Genomic DNA, 17,603 nt, shown 5'->3' on the forward strand with positions numbered 1-17,603 from the left:
TTAGGTTTTCCCCAGGCTGAGCGTTTATGGTACAGCAGGAGCAAACTGGAGGTCTGAGAAAGTGCACTGTCATAATATAGCACACAGCAAGGTAGCTCTGGGCTTTATTTCTATGCCTCTCACGCGCTCCCCGCATCATCCCACATAGTGATAGCCTGTCACAGGAGCACAGTTCAGCAGGCACCTGCCATTGCTTGCAACAAAGGAAATTTAGCCTGTAAGAGAGACCCAGAATTGAGGTTATGTGAGGAGCCCTGAATTTCAGGAACCACTGGAGCTCCTAATTCCTTTGAAAAATCCTGGAAGGGGTTCTCCAATTTGTCACCCAGCTGAAACACAAACCAGATCATGCTAAAGGCCGAGCAAAGAAATAAATTTGCTGCTACAAAGATTTACACCAAGACAAACTCCACGCACATGAATAATTACGTATATTAGTGTCCTACTGAGAAAAACCTGTTGTCCCATAGTGGCAGGTTTAGAAAGACATCCCCAAATGTTGGTAAAAACAGCTGCAGATAGAGCAGGGAGGGGAATAAACCAGAGAATTCAAACATAAGTCAGCTGGTTAGACATGCATGCAAGCCAGAGGACAAGTGGTAGGAGCAAGCTCCCAAATGAACTCTTCCAGCAATTGGGAATGTCCCAGAAGTGCAAAGAACAGCAGACAGGCAGATGTGACAGTTAGTAGAGTTTCTACTTTCAGCCATCACTAAAGGCAGCAGCTTATATATAATTCCCACAGTGCCAACCAGCTTAAGAAGGGATTAGTTTAAAGCCCACTAAAACCATGTAAATGATGGTGCAACCTAGAAAAAAAATATAAATGGAAACGGTCCTCTGTAATAGGGAGCTGTTACGTGCTTCAGTTGCTGGCATCATACTCATGAGCTGGAGCATCTAGTGTTTAAGCTAGAGGCACCAAAGCCAGAGGGGTAAAAGCAGATTGATGGATGGACTCAAGTGATTCACCTCTGAAAAACGTGACTAAACAGACTGGGTGAGTAGCCAAAAAACACACCTCTGAGCCTGGGAGGGGAGAGCTGGGGGAGGGACAGCAGGGCAGCCATTCCAGATGCTACGCTTAGATATAAGTCATGGAGATGAGCTAGAAGAGGGAAAATTTAGGCTGAATGTCTGGGAAAACTCGACAGTGAGAATTATTAAGCAGCACAAAATTCTCCTGAGGAAGACAGATGCTCCAGTGCTTAGAGTGTTTAAAATTGGCCTTGACAATGCTCTCAATAAGAGGAACTGTAGAAAAACAATAAAGTGTACCAGGGACTACACTGCGTGACCTAAGATCTTTTCCAGCTCCGATTCAATCATTAATTGCCTTGCCCTAGAACAACAGAGATTACTTGGCTTTTGTAGCTAATTGTTGTTGCCATACAACAGCAGTTTCTTACAAGGGGGGTGGAAAGCACTGCCTTCTCTCCAGTCACGGTTCTAGAGGCATACTCAAATTAATATGCTAACCCTGTCCCTGCAGTTACAAGGATGCTATAAAAAGGTATCTGCTGACCTGCTTCTCAACTCTGCAGAAACACACTGAGTAAGCTGCTTTGGCTATACTCTGGAGAGCTACCCAATTAAGATGCTCTGAAGTGCAATTTCTTCCCACCAAAGCAAAGCAAGTCACACATGGCCTTCCAAACTGCATCACTGGGTTAGTAATGACATCACGTGTCACCTTGCAAGTATCTGTAACGATGCAGAAACCAGCTGTTACAAATAACTTTTGCAAACAGGAAAGAAAAAAGCTACAGCCTCCTTAAACCTATAGCACCAGGACAAAACCAGTATGTTTTTCAAGACTAGCTTCCATCATCCAACACCACGCAGCTCCCCTGAACAGCCAGGCATGCACGGTTAGCACTGTGGTCCCCAAGATCTGGTCCACGAAAAGGCACCTGCAGATACCTGGATGGGGAGCTTGCACCAAGAAGCAGCTAAGAGGCCCTACCAGTTGTTAACAGCTTTCCAAGGTCGCACTTCAACCTTTGTGCTGCCACATCGGGATCATCCAATGCCATCTGACAGGCTATAAAAGCAACTGCAGGCAGAAAGCAGATCCACAGCACTGCCTGTGAGAAACCAAGTAGCTAATAGGAACAACTTGCCAAAAAAAAATAAATTCCAGTGCTCCTCAGGTGGGAATGCCAGCCTGAGACAATCAACGACATTTAAAGCGATACTAGTAGCTGAGAAGTCTCTCCAGGTTTGACAAGCTTGAATGGAACCTCCACTTGCATTCAGTAAATCCTCCAGTCCAGACTAGCTTTGCCTGTGGCTCTGCAGCTTTAACCTGCCGACCAGGACATGAACCATTAAATCTTTAGCCAGACCTTCAGCTTCAGACCTTTGAGAGCTGAAACAGAAGGATTTTAAATAAAAACGGCTCTCCATCTGTGATCTTTTTGAAAGGAGGAAAAAAAAAATATTACTACCTTGTGAATTTAGTCAAGCAGACTACAAAGCTTCTGGGGGATAGAAGTCAAAAGGTGCCAGATTTTCATGTGATGCTTCACTGCTGAAAAGGCGTGAGCCCACTAAAAGCTGGCACAGAGTTCCCCATCACTTATGTCTTGTTCATGATCTGACTAGAGGAAGCAGCACCTCTAGAAATAACTCTCGGAACATATTTGTTCACCTTGCAGCATGAGCACCCTTCTGTTGTCCTGTCTTGCAGTGCAACCCTCTGATAGCCAACACATGGTGTTTTGGGGAAGAGGTACCTCCTAAGAACAATGCTAAGTTATTTTCTTCAATAGTGTAGGTTTCTGGTGCTTTAAATCCCAGACTTGAGCATAAGAACCGACTTTCAAAGTCAAGTCTGAAGGCAACACAGATGCTTTCCATCAGCAGCAAGTACACAACATACCCACTTGGAATCCCATTAGCACCTACACTAAATTAAGGATTTACTTCAAGTTGGGTTTTGCTTTAGAGCCTGGTAACAGCCAAACTGCTGAGGCGAGAACAACTTTCCTCTACAGAGTCTTTTTTACCTCTACCAGCACAAGGTCACGGTTTGTTCTGTGACAGTCTGCTGCTCTGGCTGTCAGATGCCCCCAGGGAGTGCGAGCTATTTCACTTCATTTTGTTTGACAGGTAGGGTTCTCGGGATCCTACGGGCGCTCGACAGCCACTGCCAGCCAGATGCTCTACCTACAGGCACAAGCCCTGAGCCCAGGCAGTGGTGCTGTGCACAGACCGCGAGGCTGGGTGCTGCGCCCCTGGCTAGGGCTGTCATCTCCGGGCACGCCGCTTACGTCAACGGCCAGGGAACAGAGAGTTACTGGGAGGGCTATGCTCTCATGTGTGCCTGGCTGTACTTGAAGTTCAAAATGTACTCTTTTTTTTTTTGTTGTTTTTTTCCCCCAAGTGTGCCGTACCATCATGTGGAGGACCTGCCCTGAATCGGCAAGCCAACAGCTTTCTGCAGTTGAGCTAGGAACTGGCCGCAGATGCCAAGCTGTGATCAGAGTCCTTAATTCAGGGAGCTCCCAGGAGGGTTCTCTGCTGGAATAAGACTCTCACACTAGTACAGACAGTTGAAAAATAACCGAGACAACAAACACAAGAAGGCACCTTCCACATCTAGCTACCTAAGGCTGTTCTGTGGTGGTTGGTCTGTTCATTTTGACCCAGCTCACACACAGGCAGATATTTTGCTATTTATCAAGCAGGCTCTGAAGAGAGAACAGCTGCTGGCTGGACTTGCTGCTCACACTGATTCTCAGCCTTGTTTTTATGGAGAATTGAACGTGTGAAATCTGTTTCCAAGTACCGAGAGCTCTGCATTTGTGACCTGAGATACATTAACACTCCTCAGGAACGAGAGCTCCAGCGGTTCTGCATTGCAAGCAAGACAGTGAAGAACAGAAGAGCGTAAGTCATGAGTTACAGCAGAACTGACTGTGGAAGGATAAGCACGATCTAGCGCATTAGCAAGACTGATCTTTTCTCAATGGAGAAGCTGCACCTTCATCTGCCTTCATAGAAATGTTTAGCCAAACTCATTGGAAGAAACAAAAATATTCTGCACCTCACACTGCTCAGCATTCAAGGGAAAGGTCTGTGCTTCCAAGTGTCACTTTTCAGGAGGTAATGCTGCTGGCAGACCCTTCTCCTTCAATACTCGCCAAATCATTTCACAGGCGTTTTGGAAAACCGAAGCAATGCTGCTTTCGGTTGCATGCTCAGTAGCTGCAACAAACAGCCCTGGCAGTCAACAGCAGGTAACACTGGTGAATGCAACACACTGATTGTCAATTTGGACTGTGGATCCCAAGAGGATGGCAATGCTCCAGGCTCAGACTTGCTACTGCTCCAGGAGTCCCTGCAGCTTGGTTTTGATTGTATCGTCTCTGGCGGGGGGTTACCATCTCACAGAAGAGATTATCATATTCAGGCCATGACGGGCCAGGCCTGAGCTCTGAAACTCTCACAGCAGCTGGCTCCACTTCACGCATTTCCAGGATTACCCTACCAGGATATACCAGCAATTCGCATTTACCCAAATGAATGAATCGAGTACTCTTTATTTTACAGCCCTTGAAAGGCCATTTGTGAGGGACAGTGGTTCTCTTTTGGAATAAGAAAACGCCCGGGATGAGAGCTTTTCTATTCTATTTTGACTTGAAGTATCCAGAAAGAGTTAATATCCCTCATCAATGCAAATCCCTATTTCAGAACCCACTTTCCCCTTTGAGAGCTGAAGGTCTCACACATGCAGTAGCAAAGATACCTCAACCACCCCATCTCTTCCACTAGCTACAATGCCAACAGCCTACATGCCATCAGACGGGTGTCACTGCTTTGGTTGTGGAAAGGCAACTCCAGGACCCAAGCAGGTCAACACAACTCCTAGAGCCATCTCCCTGGCTGGCAAACAAGCCATGGCTATCAAATATCCGTGAAGCTCAACGTAGCCTCTCGCATACCTTTGGGCAAGAGCTTGTTGAGGCTTACAAGTGTCATGCTCTGCAGAAGCAGCTCTGGGTAGGCAGACCACAGCACCCACAAGTACCAGGTAGCCTCCAAAATGCTGTCAAGGTACTGCAAGAGTGTCACCCAGCAGAAGTTAGCAGGGTACAAATACTGAAGTCAGATTTTCTTTAGCAACAGGCATGCTCTGAAGGCATCTGACAACAGCTTTTTAGTCTGTAAGAAGATGAAGCAGAGAGCAGGGATTGGAGTCCATTCAGCCCTACAGTGCTGCATCCAGCAGCTTTATCATTTGGCTTTATCTTTTGAATAAATCACTGCTTGACTGGGGTCAAGACCTGTTGACTCAGACAAGAAAATGATCATCACTACTCTGGGATGGTAGGGAGAAGCCTGGTATTCGTCATCACAAGATGCCAGGTGCCAGGTGACTGGCAAGGAGAAGACTCTTCAGTTATATTTTACCTAAGTAAGCCTCGGAAAATATTTCAGTCCTCCTCATCTTGTAAAAACGGCTTTTTGGTTAACTTGTCAAATACTTCAGTTTCTTTTCATGATTACAAATGTTAAGATTAAACCAGCTGTATTGGGCGAAAGATTAGAAATGGTAGTAAAAATAACCTGAACAAAACTTGAATTCATTACTTCTGAAATAATTGCCTAAGGAATGTACAACTAGTCTTTGAAGTTTCTAATTAACATGACAAAACGTTGAAAGCTATCAGTTTGGTTACTTCAGGACTTAGTTTTCTCAATACAAAAACAAAAAAACCCCACCAGAATAGGAGATGAACATAAGGTCCTCGGGTTCAAACCAGCCCTGCATCTACTTCAGCGTTCCCCAGCTCAGAAAAAAAAAAAAAATCACATTAAGCAAATTCAACTTGATGAGTGTTTTGGATCTTCAATGAATAGTGGAACATTTGTATTCTCTACTCTTATATTATGCTATAAATTGTTCCCTAAGTAGGTCACCAAAACGATTTCTGAATGTTTCAAGACAGATAATTTCTACATGAACTCACAAAACAAAACCAGAGCCTTAGCTGTCAGGGCAATGACAGATCTCCATCAAACCCACTGCTGTCAAAAAAGTAAGGGGAGCGCTCTTTTTAACTTGGCATCTGCTATCGTGATTCAACTCTTTGCAGAGAAATATACTATTACTCCATATGGCAGCTTCCCCAATTGTAAAAGGGCAGCCAACTTCTATGGCAATGAGAGAGCTAGCAAATTAGCAACTAAGTCTGGCACTAATGAATGCTCTGCTGTCTCAATAGAAGGTAGCTGGAGGTTTCCTCGCATGTTTTCTCTTTGCTTTGTTCTAGCAGAAGATGCTACAAGAAACAAACCATGCTCCGATCCCTTCGGAGATTTAACAACCCCAATACTTCACTTCCTTTCTGATCAAAGGGAGCAGCAGTTTCAGCATGCCTTGTTGAGAGAGTCCCCAGTGTTACGGAGACACATCAGGACTGTCACCTCCTAGAGACTTCCAAATTTCCTTCCGAGCAGGAGGCGGATTTTCCCACTTGCACATCCCACACGCTGACCCAAGCGCAGCCACGCGACCTCATCCTCACGACCTGGACACAGAGGGAATCCAGCTTCCCCATGAGCTGGAAGGGGCCTCTGTGGAAGACAAGCCCATGTAATTCATTCACTGCCCGCAAGCTCCCCCGTCGCATGACTGAGCTCAGAGCCCGAGTGTAGGACTGCTCGTTTGAGTGCCAGAGAAGCTATTTCAAGCTGTTTGCCCAAAGACTCATCAATAAGTCATAAGCCCCAGAATGGAAGTCAAAAGAAGGGAAAAAACAGTTGCTCAGGCAGAATAAATAGTAGCTTCCATTGCATTCTTTTAATCTAAAAAGAGAACGAGCTGCTTCAAAATATTCCCCTCTATGGGCTGCTAGGCTACAGGAACCCGCCCCAGTTCTGTCTCCTGGAGACAAGAGGCAAGGGAGACGTGCTACAGTGGAAGTTAACCACATCTTTGGGATGCTGGGAAAGTCATCCTGGAGGACCCAGCTACACAGAGCAGAGGCAGGAGTCACTTGCTGAGCGCTCTGCAGAGCGTCTGCACACGGCAGCAGCCAAGAGCCTCCTTCCAGGGAGAACTGTCCGCCCGAGGGGCACTTCAAGATCAATGCCCCCGAGGCACGCCAGGACTGATGGAGACAGTCTCTGGTCCAAAGCAGGGGGGGAGTATCTCCCTGGCTCTGTCGTGCCTTTATCAGATTGGCAGCCCAATCTGATAAAACGCCTCTTCTAGGGAACGCTGTCCCCAACGCACATCAACAGCCTCATTAATGAAACATTAGCTGCTTACGTCATTTCTCCTCTGCCTTTCCTGGAGCACATCTTGTTTGCCTTGGATTAAGCTATCTGGGGCAGGGATATGTCAATGCCTTTGTAAAGCACCCTGGCAGTTAAGAGCACTAGAGAAATATTAATCACTCAGCAGTTGCCATCATTCCTGCAATTCCTTTAATTGCCTCAATTCTTGCTGACAGCCCTCGCTGCCTGCTCCGCCCCAGGCATGCACCTTCTCTGTTCAGACCAGCTCCAGTTCATAAGCTCAAGCAAACCTCATGCCCAGCTTACAGAAGAGCGTTACTGGAGCAGACAAAAACCTTAATCTGAACAGATGCAAGAGGTGGGTTTGAGGTGTTTGAAAAGTCACAAAATTCAAGAAGTCTCTACATCAGTCCTCTGGGAGAGGCTAGAAAAAGGAATAGGAAGAAGTTTTGGCCTGACTCACGGTCCAATGGTCTGCCAGGTTACCCTACACACATGGTATTTTGTTTAAACAAACAGTCTCACCACATTGTATTGGGCCGAACTGTGCTGAGCACCCACTGATCTCCCCCCCCGGCCAGAATGAGATAATCCTTACCTGGAGGTTGTTCAGAGGCTCCATTTTCATGACTGGTCCCAGAGTGTTGAGGGGCAGGGAGACATCGATACTTTGGTTTGGCATCAGAGGTGTGTGAATGGCCAGTGGGGTGCTCGGGATGACCCCGAAGCTGGACAAGAGAAAAACAGAGGTGATGACAGCAGCACTGCATTGCCCACTCCCTATCCCCCTTTTGCCCAGTACAAGCTGGCGCATCTTCCTATTACTCCTGAGTTGCCCCTGCTGTTACTCCAGGGGAGGAACACAGCTCAAAACAGCAGACACTAAGTAGGACAAAGCACAGGGAAACTCAACGAGGTCGGTCTCGCCAATAACATGCACCATCCTGCCCAAGGGATGAGCATCTGGGAGCTCTTCCATTACCTGCACAGCACTGGTCTACGTGCTGAGCAGCAGCCTGCCCAGCAAGGAGCAGCACCTGGACTCAGACCGATGCCTCTCAGCATTCTCTCACATAGCTGCAGAGCACTGCGAGCACATCACACAAGGTATGGCTGTTCCATCCTTGGGAGCTATGGAAGAAGGAACTGGAACCAACACAGAACAAGTAGATAACCAAGGAGGAGTATGTGGTTTGTAACAGAGCACTGCAGAACAAATGAATCAACGCAGCCGGCTGTCTGCTCCCAAATGACAGCGTCTGGCTCTGTTGCTTGGTTTGAGCCTCGTTCAGCTGGGGATGTATACCACCATAGGAAAGCAAATGTTTACTTGCCCGTTCAGTCCAAGAGGCAAGTAATTTAATTCCACAGGCACCTCTGCTTAGTGGGGAGAAGAGGAAAAGCAGCTAATGTTTAACATAACACTTCTGTACTATGTACCAGTTTCTTCTCAAAAGCAGGTGGAAGGGCAGACGCCTAAGGTAGTTTTGGTGTCCACTTATGACTGCATTTCTCTTTAGCAGAATGAATATTAGCTCAGAGGTGACAAAGTATTTACAAAGACGTATAGGTGTGTATTTTTATTTTATGCACTAAAAAAATGATACTGCCTCTGCAGAGAGTCAGCCACCTGTGTATTGAGTATGTCACTCCTTTAGAAACCTGTAGATGCCCTGTTCTTTGTTCTCCTTAGTTTTCAGCTCTAGGGAGCCGAAATAAGAGTACACTCAGCAAGGGCCTAGCCAAGTCATTTGCCTTCTATAGCCATTTCACCTTGGGGGACATAAGCCCTAGCATTTTCCCTAAGACTCAGAGGGAAAACGAAGTTGCATTTTGCTACCAAGTGGTTGTGATATTACAGCACACTAGAGCTCTAGTGCTTTTTTTTTTTTTTTTGCCTTTTTTTTAATGCTTTATCTCAAGACTGCAGTGAATGTGATTAGTAGCAGCAGGAAAGGGGGAAAAAAACAACAGAAACTTCCCAACCACAAACCTTAATATGTAAACCTAAAGAGCCAGCCCACTGCAGCTCTTTCCAACGCACCAGCCACACTGGAAAGCAGTGACAGGAGAACAGTGTTTGCAGAAGAGTAAATAGTAGTAGATTGTACATGGAGCATGTGCTGATACGCTGCAGAAGGAGAAACTGCTGGTTTACTGTACAGTTTCAACTTCTTACATCCTTGAGAAGTACCATGTAGGTGTGGCTAGAACACAGCTTGATGTATGGAGGGGAAAAAAAAAAAAAATCACAAGCAAACCAGCTTTTTTTAGGCCAATTTGCATGAAACGTTTGCATGTAGCAGCTTAGCAAAACTCTCCAGAAAATATAGCAGTCCAGGGAGAACATTGACTAAGACTTACTTAGCATAATGTCTTTTGTAAGTAAATATTATTCGTCCCAAGAAATCCCAAATTTGCAAGGCTAACAGTGATATTAAAGAGATGGTTTCAGTGGATCTTTAGTATAGAGAACCCTTTTCTAGTGAAGGAATATTAAGGAATACAGCAAACATTTCAGTCACGAGATATTCTTTACGGTCTTGATAAGAACTACCTTGATTCTTGCTCAAGATAGCGTATAGCAAGCCACACAATAAGCATTTGTGGGAAGACACCGTGGCTATACTGCCATGTCACGTCTTTTGGCTGAGGTGGGTTTCTGAGAACAAGCTGTATGCTCTAAACGTTCAAGTGGCTGCTCCTTCTGACAAAATTGTTCTGCTGCCAATTACAGGGAAAACATGTGCCATAGGCTCTTAACTTGCAACTTCTTCATTGACAAATAGCTTTATTAATGAGACCTGTACCTCCAGACAGTCTGAGGGACAGCACAGCAATTAAGTCAGGAGGTAGAGGCATTATGAATTGATACTTGTGCAGCTCAAATGCTTGCCTGTTTATGCTCTTGCTTTCCTCAGGGCACTTACTGGCTATAAAACCACTAACCTGCCTAACAACTCATGAGACTGCTTTAGAACTCTGCAGAGATTAAATGGGGCAGATGCTGTTTCAGGGCTAAGAGAACAACAGGACCGTCTGCTGCCCGTTTCCTCACAGATTTATCAGTCTGTATTTTCAGCCCTTTCACACAACTGTGGTGTGACAAAGAGTTCAGGCCGTACCATCCAGCTGTTTCTGTGACTGCATTAAATACCTACACAAGAGTCCTCCCTATATCTAGCAGTGTAGACACAGACTCCTTTCACAGGACCATGCAATCTTTTTAACATAGTGGACAAAGGATATTGATTTCTTACCTGTTCTTATTGAACTGAATGGCAAAGTCGGTCATGTGCTGCAAAGCTTTATTGGTAAAGTTCATCTCCATGTAGATGTGTCCCTGCCTGTGACTGAACGTGCCTGAGATCTCCAGTCCTTTAGCCTTCACTGCAGGCAACCAAACCTTGAACACAAGAGATGTCACTCAGCATGAGAAGCTTAGCCTGAACAAACAGTTTTCCAAACAACAGAGAAGCCCCGAGTTCCAAAATCCCGCTACATTGGCACATCAAGCCCACAAATGCTAAAGAAGCACTACAAGGGTGATACAACATGGGGTGTTGAAAGGATCAAGCTCACCAACGAGAAATAAGCTTGCTGCTCCTAATCTGTATTTGTTCACAGCACTCACATAAGAATTCAAATATACTATAGCATTAGTGTGCACAAGAAACAGTGAAAGCTTGTGTCCATTGCACTAATGCAAAACTTACCGAGGCTACTGATGGACAGGCTTCTCCAAGGACTTGTTGGGCTATTAGAGGCAGGACAATACTAAAGTTTGAACCAAATAAAATCACAGGGCTGATACTATTAGCTGTTCAGGTTCTGGATTCCCAAACCATCCTTGTGGGGAAAAACCCAGACCCAAATTTGAGTAGTGCAAAATGAAGTTCTACAAAGCTCAAAATTACTAGGTTCTTTTGTACTTGGTCTTATATATGGTGCAATACTTGCAAGCAGCTAAGGACCAAAAGCCTTGAGCATGCTCTGCATCCTATGTTTCATAGGATGACTTCAGTTCATTCATCCATAGGCTATTAAGTGTGCTAATTTTTGTTTATTCACTTTCAGGCCTGAAAGGCTATCCCTGAGCTCCCTGCGGCTGCTCCACAGCCTGTTACTAGGACCATGTTCCGCATCTCACAAACCCTCCAGACTAAGCACGCTTCAGTCAGTGCATCTGTGATCTCTCTCACTAACAGAGCATTTATTTGCATTACACTGCAGCACGCTCATCCCAACCTCGTGACTATCTTCACTGTCATGTTGGATTCCTCCAAATAAACGAATCTTCCATGAAAGTTGTAGCAAATGGTACCCTGCCCTCAGCTTCCTGAGGAAATTTGCTAAGAAGTAGGTCTCCAGGAAAGCTGCTCTGATGAAATTGAAATTCTCATATCTTATATAAGCCATTCTTTAGAGTAATATTGTTAAGTGCAAAATGAGAGAATTGCTAAAAAACCCCAGCAGTTTGTAACATGGTCTCCAACAAACTGTTACTCTGCCTGGGGAAAACCCAGGGCATCCCTAATGTAACAGAGTTGAACTAAGGTGCCCCAATAGCACCAGAGACCCACACAAAGGGGATACCAGAGAGCAATCTCAGACTTCTTGTAGCCTCAAGTAAGGCAATATACTGAGGATGATGCTTTTTCCTTACGTACAGACTTGGGAGCCACATATCCTCCAGGAGCCATGCCTATACCAGATGAGAGCTCGAAGAGGTCGTTGAGTCCACTGCTCACCACCGCTGGGGTGGGTGAAGGGGCAAAGGTGGCTGGCACAGAGGAGGGAATGTAGGTCTGCCCCACCTGGAGGGGTTAGAAAGGACAGGCACTGATTAACATCACATATGAAGAACACTACTTACTAAATAAAGCATGAACTTGGGCAATATTCTAAATATTTTAAAGCTGCTTGCAGCTTCCCCACTGAATTATCAATAGTGCTAAATAATGCATTTGAATTCCAAAGCTCTTGGCAACTAAACCCTACACTCGGCTGTCACCCTCAACCGTGCAATAGCTTTCACATCATTTTTTATGGCTCCAGTTATCTACTCCCACTATAGCGGCATCTTTCTTCTCCATCTCTCCTTCTCATGAAGACAGTATTTTTTTGTGGACCTACCCTATGTAAACCCAGGGGAAAAAAAATGCTTCAAATTTTCCCCAACTACAACAATCTTCAGGAATCTGTGAGACCTTGCATTTCCAGAGATAGTAAGGGAGTCATGACTGTACTGTGTACTCTCACCCAAAGCCAGAGCTCTGCATTCTCAGCATTGTGGTCCAAAAGCAGAACACGAAGCAGAACTAGCTGCCTCTGCCAGAGGACAACCCTTCTGCAGGAAGGGCAATCCTTCCCTCTCAGGACTTAAATAAGGGCACCAAACCTGGAATATTAACATTTAGGTGCCCAGCTCCAGATGGGACAGTCACACTCAAGTTAGACTCCCAAGCTCTCTCCTGTGAACAGGAAGAATTACGTGCTTGAGAACAGGATTCACCAGTCAGCAGCCCAGAAAGGGGCAGAATAAGGCAGGCAGTAGGAAATACTGATGACAGGTCTGGGTCTGAAGCCTTGCTGCTGTTCTGTGTTCAGGAACCCACCTGAGATGTGGTGTTCCCATCAACCCTTTGGACAGGGAGGACCGGTGGTTTTACAGAACTGCTTGGTGGGTATGCTGGCCCAGAAGGCAGAGACCTGGCTTTGTAGGTATGATCTCTACAGAGTATCGCCCATGTCCTGGTGCGTACCGCCTGGGGGCTACAGATGTACTGTACCGCCAGCTCTCCTCTGCCCTCATGCTGAAGTTAGAAAGGAATGCAAGATCCGCAGGGAAAGAAGGAGAGAGAATGACTGCAGCCATAACAAGGGTCTCTGAAAAGCCCTCACTCCAGAACTGAGTATGCTTTCCTGACTGAATTACTGGCTACACAGTCCTGGGAAAAGGGACTGGAGCTTTCTCCAGGAGACTGCTTTTGGCTGTGGGTTGGAGGCACACTCCCTCCTGCCCACTGCATCTCCAGGTCATCTTGCATCCTTTTCCCATGCTTTCTTGGAAGAAACCGGTATGCATTTGAAGCCCAGCGTGCTTTGGAAGCAGCCTGAAAGTCTCCGATGTCCTGGCAAGCACTCTAGGCACTAGGACACTCTCAAAGCACCGGTACGGAGCAGTGCAACACTGGTGGCAAGCAGAGTTCAGTGACCACACGTAGTAGGAAGGCTCAGAGCATTTGATCCAGATGTCCAGAAAAAAAATCTTATGTGGCATTTGGGAGGAGAAAAGCACTGAGTTCAGACAAGCCCGTGGTGACACTGGGTTAGAGTTGCAACAGAACAGGCTTTGTGGGTAGAGAGGTAAGCATCCTTTCAGCTGCCAAAGCCGCTGCACAAGGACTAGGGTACTGCCAGTGTTAATGCTGGTGCTCAAACTAACAGCTCTGAGAAAGAAGAGCTCATCAGAGTCAACAGCTCTAGCCCTGGCTGCTCTTATGAAAACCTAGGTGTGACAGCTGAACTCAAAGCAATATAGGCGGGGATCTGTGTGTTTCAGTTGCTTTTGTCCATTTTCAAACATCTTCAGAGATTTAAAGCATCTTCCAGCACATAATGGGTGATGTTATGTTTAAAAACCCTGAGCTTTGAGCAGCTTTTTTAATTTGGGAAAAAAATGGAATGGCACTTACTGCCGGGCTTCCTCCAATGCCCCCGCCAAGGTCACTGCCAAGCTGAAAGAGAGAAGGAGAGAGAGGAGAGAAAGACCGAGTTCATTTAAGCCAAGTGTCAGATGGCCGGAGTGGAGCTCAGCTGACCGCAGTGCTGCGAGCACACCTTGCTCGCTTGCCGCGTACAGGACAGACAGAAACGCAATGATGGGAAAGCACAGGGAACAGAGGGGCTTTTTTGCTTTGATGTCAGCAAAGCTATTTGGAGAACCACCCCACACACCTACTGTGGACAGGAGTGTTTTGCAGGTTAATAAGAACAAAACCTCACCCCCTCTTGTGCCTGTCATCTGCACCAAAACTCTATGCAATTCTTTGTGTTTCACGCATCAGTGCTTTCCCTTCAACCCACCACACTGGCTGCCAGCAGTCCTGAGCAGCTCCACAAAACCCAGTGGGGTAAGTGTGAAATGGAATAAAAATAAAACCGACAGGAAGCTCGCTTCCTGAAAGCTTTAGTTTTCTAGTGAACAGCTATGAACTATGGGAAAACACAATGCATTTTGGCTACATTCCTCCGACATCCAGCTCTTTTCAGTAACAAGGAAGAAAGAGAACAGGATACATGCCGGCTGTTGCAACAGCTCAGATAGCTGGGCTTTGTCTTCCCTTTGAAGATGCTCCTCTCCCTTAGACAGGAAAAAAAAAAAAATCCAGCTTCATCATCTAATGGGCCACTCAAAGTAAAGAGACCTTACAGTGCACTAGGATATTTCAGTAACCATCTCTGCCAAGCTATACAGTTATGGTTTGAGGCGACTGAAATAGCCACTGTGTACCACCCGCGCAACCCTCCATAAACACAAAATCCTCTCTGAAGCCCTTCTGCCAAACCACCCTGCAGCCCACCTAGAAACCAGCCTGCCACGAACCCCCTTCACAGAGCATCCAGACCACCTTCTCAGTGATAAAGCCCATTTTTTAAACATCCACACCATTCTATATGCTTGAGAGAATTCAGTGATCAGGACAGACTCTAAAAACAGCTACAAGTGCTGTTTGCGAGTACAATATCGTTCCTGTGAATATTTATAAAGCACTCGACAGATGACTGATAGCCAGGAGGAAACAAGCACAGATCTGCAGCAGGTATTCACTATAGACATCTCCAGGCTTAGCTGCATCCTAGGCTTTTGTTCAAGAGACTACAGTAGGTTTTTTGCCTAGTGCAGGGTTTTTTTTTTAGTTACATTCAGCCAAGGATCACACTCTGACAGTGTTCGCGGAGGATGAAGCAAGCGTAGGGGCGAGGTAGGAGCCAGCCCCATGGGGAAAAGGCTGGACTGGCAGACCAGAACAACACAGCTCGCGTCGGCGCACAGATAAAAGGATGAAATGCCTGGAGAAGAGCTGGCAAGTTGCAAGACAGTGACTTCTAGATGATAACTAACATTCAAAAAACCAAAAATTTGACAAATCCCTGGGCTACTCTGGATCGCCCCCCATCCCCTGGCATCTCTCTTTCCCCTAGTCCCCACAGGAGCCACCTGATGCAACCTTAGCTACCACAAGTAGGTGTTAGAGAAGCAAAAATCACAAGCAATTTGCCTTTTGTTAAGAAGCCTTAAGAGCTTTTTTCCTCTGGGAGATGCAGTTTATCCCTACTTGAGGTCATGGCAGGAATTTATAGGGACATCCATCTTCTGCCACAACCACCTCTTCATACAGCAACCCAGCCTCTTGCTGCCCATGGCAGCGCACTCCGCAAGTCCAGTTTTTGTTGGTTGACTTAAGAGATAACAGATAAAAGCGAGTGATTCCAAAGTCAAAAGAAGAATCAGTCACAGACCAAAGGAAGCCAGCCAGAGGATGCAAATCCAATTAATACTGAGCTTATAAAATAGAGCTTATTACACTGACGGGTCTCCCCCGCTGAAACAGCCTGGCAGAGCAGAGTTTTGTTCTACAGACTGCTCTTTAAGCCAAGCCATGTTTTAGATTAATATATCAGATCATTTACATCTTGTTACTGGCTCACTGAGGAGTAATAAATGCAACTATTACGCCTCATCCCTATTCAGTCTCGCACACAGATGAACTTCACACTTTATACTGACAGGCAGTGAAGTCCAGAGGAAAAGACAAAAGGTGAAGAATCCAGTTCATTTCCAAACATTATTGTATGCAGGAGAAAGACTGGCTTATCAAGCAGCAAGCACTTTACAAAGGATATTATGGCAATGACTGAATAATTCTGCATAATCAAGCCAGATGTTAACTATTTTACTATTTCGTACTACATGCATCATAAGAAGCTGCAGGCTAGGAATCCAACCTTGAAGAAACCCGTACGCTGATATCTGTGTATCTTCACTCACTGTGAAGGAGGGAAGGAATGACATACTGGGGTTCCTCAAGCTATCCACAAGTCTTACGTTTTCCCTAGCTGTCAGGCCTTGGGGGGAAAGTACAAATTGGATTTATTGCTTGTCTTGAGTCGACATTCCAGCTCTCACCCCCTACAAGGCAGAGAAAAAAACCTCACTGGCTCAGAGAATTTACCATGAGCCTCCTTACATTTCCTAGGTCGCACCCAGCATCTCTGTGCTTTGTAGTAGAAAAGATCTCTTTCCAGTGCCCAGCAGCTCTGACCTGCTCCTCCTGAAGCCCTGCTTTACTCATAGGAGGAGACTGCACACAGCAGCCTGCCACTCTCTTGGCTCCTATGCCTGGAAACAAGCACTGCAGATGTGTACTACAAAGCCGCAGAGCAAGCTCCAAGGAGCCAGCAGCTTCACCAGGTCCCTGAAGGCAGAGCCGGCTCTACTTACATAGTGAAAAGAGATGTGACGACATATCTACTTCAACAGAAATTTAAGGGGGGGAAGTTAAATAAAGAACTAATCAGTTCCACATCAGATCCAGGGTGCACTACTCATTGCAGCAGCACAGAAATCCCTCCCTCCATTTTTCTTGCCTGTCCCCCTCCTGTAGCACCAATGCTTTCCCCACTCAGCCACTACAGGTCTAGTTTATTCAATCCTCCTGCAAGATGCCCAAGACCTAACTTAATACCGTCTCTTCCATCATTTTGAGTTTGGAAACAGCCATGTGTGTGAGTAAGAGGGAAGGAGGAAGACAGGGAACAGGAACCAATTACCCACGGAGTGTCCTCTCCCATCTGGAGTGACAGGCAGAGTGCAGAAGGAAAGAAGCAGATATTAGTCAGGCGTGAAGCGATGCTGAACCAATTCCCCAGGGCTGGCAGCTCTAGTTAACCATTTCCATTCATCTCATGGCCGGGCAGCTGCTCCTTTCAGAAGGACAACATGAACCTCCCCTACATGAGAGCAGGCAACAGCCCCGCGGAGGAGAGGATCACATTAACAGAGCTGTCAGCCCTGCTTAGGCTGAAATGGTCGCCTGATGAAACGAAGGTGGGGTGGACGAGGGCTACCACTTGATGGCCAAGAGAAACTTGGCCCAAAGTTGGCAGGTTTGGCTCTTGCCGAAGGGCACAAAGCCTCTGTCCATGATGAAGAGCTGCCAGCTTCAGGAGATGAGCAGGGCACAAACAGGGCGCCTTGGCCACCAAATGCACGAAGTTCTTCAAACAAGAATTCTCTTTCTTCCCTCCCAAGCCATTCTGCCACGACAGCACTCCAGCAGCTACGT

The 17,603-nt window shown here is 46.2% G+C and overlaps 1 protein-coding gene across 3 annotated transcripts in view; it reads right to left on the minus strand.

Annotated features, from left to right (window-relative positions):
* AP2B1 (adaptor related protein complex 2 subunit beta 1) overlaps positions 1 to 17,603 on the minus strand; it is an 81,123-nt gene that overhangs the window by 11,762 nt on the left and 51,758 nt on the right. For 2 of the 3 annotated variants that reach the window (XM_055794149.1, XM_055794148.1), the window contains exons 15-18: positions 13,950 to 13,991; positions 11,922 to 12,068; positions 10,512 to 10,657; positions 7,850 to 7,979 (exon numbers count right to left, since the gene is read on the minus strand). In XM_055794149.1, coding sequence (XP_055650124.1) covers positions 7,850 to 7,979; positions 10,512 to 10,657; positions 11,922 to 12,068; positions 13,950 to 13,991 — 465 coding nt within the window. The remainder of the gene's footprint in view (positions 1 to 7,849; positions 7,980 to 10,511; positions 10,658 to 11,921; positions 12,069 to 13,949; positions 13,992 to 17,603) is intronic. The other variant, XM_055794150.1, reaches the window with a different exon arrangement.

The sequence above is a fragment of the Falco peregrinus genome, chromosome 2, assembly GCF_023634155.1.
Source record: "Falco peregrinus isolate bFalPer1 chromosome 2, bFalPer1.pri, whole genome shotgun sequence".
Lineage (NCBI taxonomy): Eukaryota > Metazoa > Chordata > Aves > Falconiformes > Falconidae > Falco > Falco peregrinus.